The sequence below is a fragment of the Nelumbo nucifera genome, chromosome 4 (genome assembly GCF_055504915.1).
Source record: "Nelumbo nucifera cultivar China Antique chromosome 4, China Antique-T2T, whole genome shotgun sequence".
In the NCBI taxonomy this organism is placed as follows: domain Eukaryota; kingdom Viridiplantae; phylum Streptophyta; class Magnoliopsida; order Proteales; family Nelumbonaceae; genus Nelumbo; species Nelumbo nucifera.
In genome coordinates, this window is record NC_142652.1 from 27492358 (window position 1) to 27498412 (window position 6055).

General features: G+C 37.2%; 1 protein-coding gene across 2 annotated transcripts; it reads right to left on the bottom strand.

Annotated features, from left to right (window-relative positions):
- Positions 1 to 474: 474 nt before the first annotated feature.
- Positions 475 to 4273, bottom strand: LOC104602931 (uncharacterized). 2 transcript variants are annotated; one of them, XM_010266805.3, is made up of 4 exons: positions 3778 to 4273; positions 3021 to 3112; positions 2698 to 2816; positions 475 to 736 (listed from the first exon to the last, which is right to left on the bottom strand). In XM_010266805.3, exons 1-4 carry the CDS (start codon positions 3998 to 4000, stop codon positions 703 to 705), a joined length of 468 nt encoding a protein of 155 aa, XP_010265107.1. In that variant the 5' UTR covers positions 4001 to 4273; the 3' UTR covers positions 475 to 702. The 2 variants fall into 2 exon arrangements, with proteins under 2 accessions (XP_010265107.1, XP_010265106.1); XM_010266804.3 differs by having other exon boundaries at positions 475 to 741; positions 3778 to 4252.
- Positions 4274 to 6055: the final 1782 nt, after the last annotated feature.

The window sequence follows — 6055 nt, forward strand, 5'->3', positions numbered from 1 at the left end:
ATAACATTCGTATCCTGTTTTGCAAGCCAAAAACAAATAATTTACAGTGAAGACTATTGAGCATTATTTAGTTAATACGAGAATCACCTATTAGATGCATCCAATTGGAAAGATCTCTCTCTCCTCCTTGGTGCATCCACCAGGAGCTGACTGAGTGCAGAGCCCTCCAATCATTTTGCTCGTCAATCTCTCATGTAAACAGGGTGGGTACTACTATTGCTCACAGCCTAGCTCAACACACTTTGGGTTGTACTTCTAGTTTGAGCTGGGTGGATTCTCCCCAAAGCTTTATCATGACTTTATTATCTTGTGATTACCCCTCTTGATGTATCCTGTTTTACTTGGTGAATGGATGAAGCCTACGGGCTAATTTCCAAAAAAAAAAAATAATAATAATAATTGCGTAGCACTTACCCTATGGCGATCTGTGGATTGGTAGATGACCTTCAAAGCATTGAAGAAAAAAAATCAGAATTAACAAAAGAAACAAAAAATATTTAACAGTCAAATTCAAATGGACTTCACTTACTCCATTCATAAAGTCTTAGCTTCTGTCTTTTTCTTTAGATTTATTACAATGTCAACTACATCAAACAACACATGCACAGGGACTATAGATATTTTTACCAAATCATTTTAAGTGGGTAATGGAATCAAACTTTATTCCCTTGTTTCTTCACTACAAGAACCGGGCATTTAGAATTATGAACACAATAGTTGCTCACACTCCCTAGGACTGCCCTGTTTCAACAAATTCATATTAGAAATGAAGTATTGTACAAAAGAACAACTATACTTCAAACAATCACCTGATTTATCTTTCCATTGATAGATAAAATACTACAAAAATATTTTCTCATTATAATATCTAAAATTGAAAGCACATGATGAACCAGAAGAACGAATTATTTGCTGCTAGCATTTGCCTATGAGGTGAAATGGATATTGAATATAATAGTTGGGAACAGAATGAATGAAAAGGTCTCTGTAACAAAGATAAAGCCTTAATATGATAGGTTGATGAGGCCCAGATGCCAAATATGTTTTACTTCGGTCATGTGTAACTAAGGTTCATATTCAGAACACCATTTGTCACAACGAGAAAACTTAGATACCAAATATGCAGTTGCTTTGTTTCCAGACCCCAGAGAACAAAAAATACACGACTTGGAGAGTGACTTTAACGTAGCATTTTTGAGGTGAACAAAACTGGGAATTCAATACATTCCTTTTGATTTCTCCATTTAATTCTGAGTTAAAGTTGAATCTACCCTAGTTTGATGAGGCTCAGAAACAGATACAAACGTGGAACAGATATGGGAAAGAGAAATATGACTCTTCATTTCCTAAAATCCCAGACATGGAGAAAGTAGGTACTTGTATCCCATGTAATATGCTGAAATCATGTTTTATATCTTGTTTTTGAAGCCAAGGGGCTATTTGATAATAGCTGAAGTGGCTGAAGTGAACAACTTATTACTTTGTCTTTTATTTGATAAAATAATTAAATAACAAATTATTTTAAGGTATCCTGGCCTAATTATCCCAAATTCAGCCATCAAGGACTCACAACATCCTTAGTAACTTATTCACTGGAAGAAAAAGAATTGTCAATTAGCTGTTACTAAACAGCCCCTAAATGTAAAAAAAAAAAAAGTAAATAAATAGCATATGAGTAGTGAAATATCAACGAAGCACCTCCAATGTTGTAATTCAAATGTATAAATATGATATCAGTGTATTCTTACAACAAACATTTATATGCTATTATTTCATGCATTTGTGCATCCAATCTTCATAATTTTCTATTGTTTAGAGGTCATCCATTAAAAAGTCTAAAAATAAAAAATAAGGACTATTTTTTCTTAACGTAAGGTATTATTCGCATCCAGCTTGACATACTCATCAGTTATCTGAAGTATAAAATAGAACTGAACATTCACATCAAAGTATATATGCTTGCCATTACCCAACACTGGTTATCCAGGGCCTTGGGAGGGGTGGGCTGGATATGGATCTAACCCCTAGCATTTTTTACCATCAGAGCTAGATAAAATGTCATTACCACAGAGCTAGGTTCAGAACCTTCTAAACAGCAACCTCTGCTTTACCTGTCCCCCAAACTGAAGAGATTGAACCAAATTCTGATCAAGTAATGGTGAAATGCTAATAGTCTCAAGAAGATCATTTTCCCCTTAGGTGGGGGTGCCAGAAATTTGGTAAGAACCTACTCTATTGTTCTGATCAATATTAAAATGAACATCCTTCTCTTCTATAATAGTGTTATTTTTACCTTTTCTCACTTCTTCTGACCAATTAATAATATGCAACTACACATGTTCATACACTAAGGTGAAAGCATAAAAGGGTAAAATAGACTTCCATAATCATACTGGTATTAACATTATCCTATGCAACCAGAGACAGTTTGAATAATAACAATCTCAATGACATTCATGATCTATCAAGATGAGAGGAGACTTGAAAGGAATCTAGATAATGCAAGTGGATATTGCAAAAGATCACAAGGGGAAATTATATTAGCACATTACACCATGGGGGCAGAACACAAAAATCCCAGTAATTTAGAATGAAATGAAACCGTTGGTAGAAAATAATGACTTGAGGATGCAGACTAAATCTGAGTGATATCACATCGTTGTAGAGGAATAGCAACTCAAAAGGAAATCAACTGACCTTTTGAGAGCTCCCCGTCCATGGCTACCTAAAATAAGTAGATCGATGTTGAGATTATCCACTGCATGACATATGGCCTCTTTAGGATCACCAACTTCTGTAATTGTCTCTGCAATTACCTGTTGTAAGATAAAGCATGATCATTATCCTTCAATCACCAACTTCTGTCCCAAGGATATTGTGCATTTTGATATTCTTCCTGCACTAAGTGTACTCACTAAATGCATTTATTTCACCCATTGACATTTATATTCTAAAAATGAAGTAGATAAGCCATAAATGTCACCAACTAAAATTGGGGCAAAGGAACTAAGTTACCATACCCCTTGGCTAGCACAGATGCCTTTAGCCTTTTCCAAGAGAGCCAAAGCAACCTTCTTTTGATGTTCTTGGACGGATTTAATCAATTCTATATCTGTGTAACAAGGAAAATCAATTCTAGATCCATCAAATCACATGAGACCCATTGGCTGTATCAGCTTATTATCATTATAAATTGAACAGAAATTAAACGCAATCAATTCCTCTCTTTCCACAACAAAATTAAGATTAAAAAACGTAGGAAAAACTTGACCATAGGGCCATTTAAGGGCCATATTTCAGGTAGAGAATCCGAACTTCATTACTTTCTCATGACTCTCAGTAGAAGCAGTAAATGGCTTTATTACTAAATAAGTTACACACAAGTAACTCGTGTAAGAGGTTTATTAACAGAGAACAGATCATGTTCTAAAGAAGAAAGAGAACAGGAATATAAAGAAATAGGTTTATTAACAAGGGACAGACCATGTCTTCTAAAGAAGAAAGAGAACAACAAAACAATGCAAAGAAGTCGGTTAAATGAGTTACACACAAGTAACTGTAGCTCATGTAAGAGGTTTATTAACAGGGAACAGACTATGTCTTCTAAAGAAGAAAGAGAACAAGAACACATGGAAGTCGGTTAAAGAAATAGCAGAGTTAACTTCAAAAATCAAAATTAGATCCCCTCTTATCACACCCAAAAAAAAAAAAAAAAAATCCCCTCCCCAAAAGCATCAAAAGCATAGATACAAAAAAGGGGTACCGCCGAATCATAACTGGTAGAAGGAGGACAGAACATGCGAGCAGAACCGGGCGATGCCGCAGGGAGGTAAGAAAAATCAGCTATTGACTGAACTGTGAAGATGATGAGCGACGACGTGGAGAGAGAATCATGAAGATTGTCAAGTACCCACTTGAGCGCGTAGTGACTACACTCGCTTTCATCAATGGCGATCATCACCTTCTTCCTACACGCCAACTCTTCCTCCGTCATGTCCATGTTTTCGAACTTCACACACCCAACAATGATGCTCTTTTGTTAGCTGATTCTGGCGGAAGCGCGAAGGAGTTTTGTGTTCTTCATTTGGGTAACCAAGATATTTTGCAGACAAAAATGGTTGGTGGAATTTCAAAACGATTAGTCAACAGTGAAACTCCGACATCCCACGGCCACACCATCACCTGGATTCTATTACCCCGTCCTGTTTGAGACCAAATCAGCCCCCCCCCCCCAAGATTGCCCCCACACGATATTTACAATACACGGCACAGGGATGTGCTGTGGGACGTTGTGGGGGGCTGATTTGAACTCGTCCTGTTTGGCTATTGGATTGATGTCTAACTTGGATAATAGTATATCCAGAATGCCCAAGTGAAAAGGACAAGTTGTTATCATAAACTGCATATGTTTAGAAGATCAATTGATCTGAACCGTAAGATCTTGAGTTTGTGGACCAACGTCATTGATTGCGGGAAGCAGAGGTGAATGCAAATCGAGCTGGTGGTGTGTATCAAATTCGCAACTTATCGGCTCGTATCAGCCGATAAGTATCGTTTTGGAATATTTCCGTAATACACGGAGAATAATCTTTCTGGGCGTGTGGGACAACACACGCAGGAGAGATACATTTGGCTACCCAAACGAAGATCCATGTGTGGAACAGTACACACGCACTAGAGAGAAGGGTTTAGTAGATCTCTCTACGCATTACACGTACACCCACAGCACACACGGTGAAGGGTTTAGTAAATCTCAGTAATGATGGTGAATGTAACAGTTATTGTGGTAAAGGTTTAGAGAGGATGATGAGTAATTTTTCTGGGCGTGTGGGACATTATACATTCATCCATTTTCGTGTGATTCTCTTTTCTCTTTTCTTCTTCATTTGGAATTGACATGGTATCACAAGAGGCTGCTCTCTAATCTTATTCTTTTTTTTGTCACTTTCTGTGAGTAGTAATCTCATTTCTCTACCGAGATCTATTAAACCCTTCGACCGGTGGAGTGTATAGGGCTATTTTTTATCAACCCTACTTGCTGTACAGACAAAGTCCGAACTCTGCAGGAGAGATTTCATTAGATCTCTCTTGGGAGATCTCAGATCAAGGCCAAACTTCAGATCTGGTGTCACCAAGGCCAAATCCATCCGTTGTACAAATATCTCTTGATTTGGTGAAGTTTTGAAGGGTTTTTGATCCTCTTCCTTGAGCGGAGGATACTACTTATAGTTTCCTTTCTTGGACTACTGATTTTTCAATTGAGGTTCCAGACATCGTTTTCTTACTCTAAGGGTCTCAGTGATTCCTGATGATTATTATCTCCATCTCAAGGTATTCCTCTTGACTTCTGGTGATTGTTATAATCTTTTCTATAGTTTTTCTTTGGTTTCTTGGCCGAATATAGGATCTGAAAGGAGTGACCTCATATCTGTGAAATTCAGTGGAACAAATTATGCTCTCTAGAAATTCCATTTCCAATTTTTTTTTTTTTTTTTTGTTGAAGGGAAGGGTTTGTGGGGCTATCTGGATGATACCACAACCATTTTTTATGCTACAAATGCTAAAGGGATGAAATAGTGGAAAATCAGTAATGCCCAAATAGTTTTCTGGATATTAAGTTTAGTCACTGCCGATGTGACTATTCCTATAAGGGGCCTGTAAATTACTAAGAAGATGTATAACTACCTTGAGAAGGTGTATCAGCAGTCAAATATGTCCAGACAACATCAGATTGTAATGGACATATTCTCATACACTTAGGGGAGAGAAGAATACAGGAATATTGCGCTGGTTTTATTAATCTTTGGACAGAATATGAACTTGTTCATCTTGGGGCCAGAGTGATTGATTGTTGTGTGACAACTATGAAAAGGCATTTTGATCAAAGGAAGATTATGCACTTTCTTACGCATCTTAGACCCGACTATGAGTTGATAAGATCCAGCATAGTCAGTAGGGAAAATGTGCCTGACCTGGACACCATATTAGGTAAACTATTAAGGGAGGAGACTAGACTATACACTCAGTCCTCCCTTGACAGCAAGAAAGAACATAA

Excerpts from the sequence above, each read along its gene's own strand:
- LOC104602931 (XM_010266804.3), bottom strand. The coding sequence starts at position 4,000 with ATGGACATGACGGAGGAAGAGTTGGCGTGTAGGAAGAAGGTGATGATC. Across the intron at positions 3,113-3,777 it reads GTTCTGTCCTCCTTCTACCA|ATATAGAATTGATTAAATCC; the intron begins GTTATGATTCGG and ends CTTGTTACACAG. Across the intron at positions 2,817-3,020 it reads GCATCTGTGCTAGCCAAGGG|GTAATTGCAGAGACAATTAC; the intron begins GTATGGTAACTT and ends ATCTTACAACAG.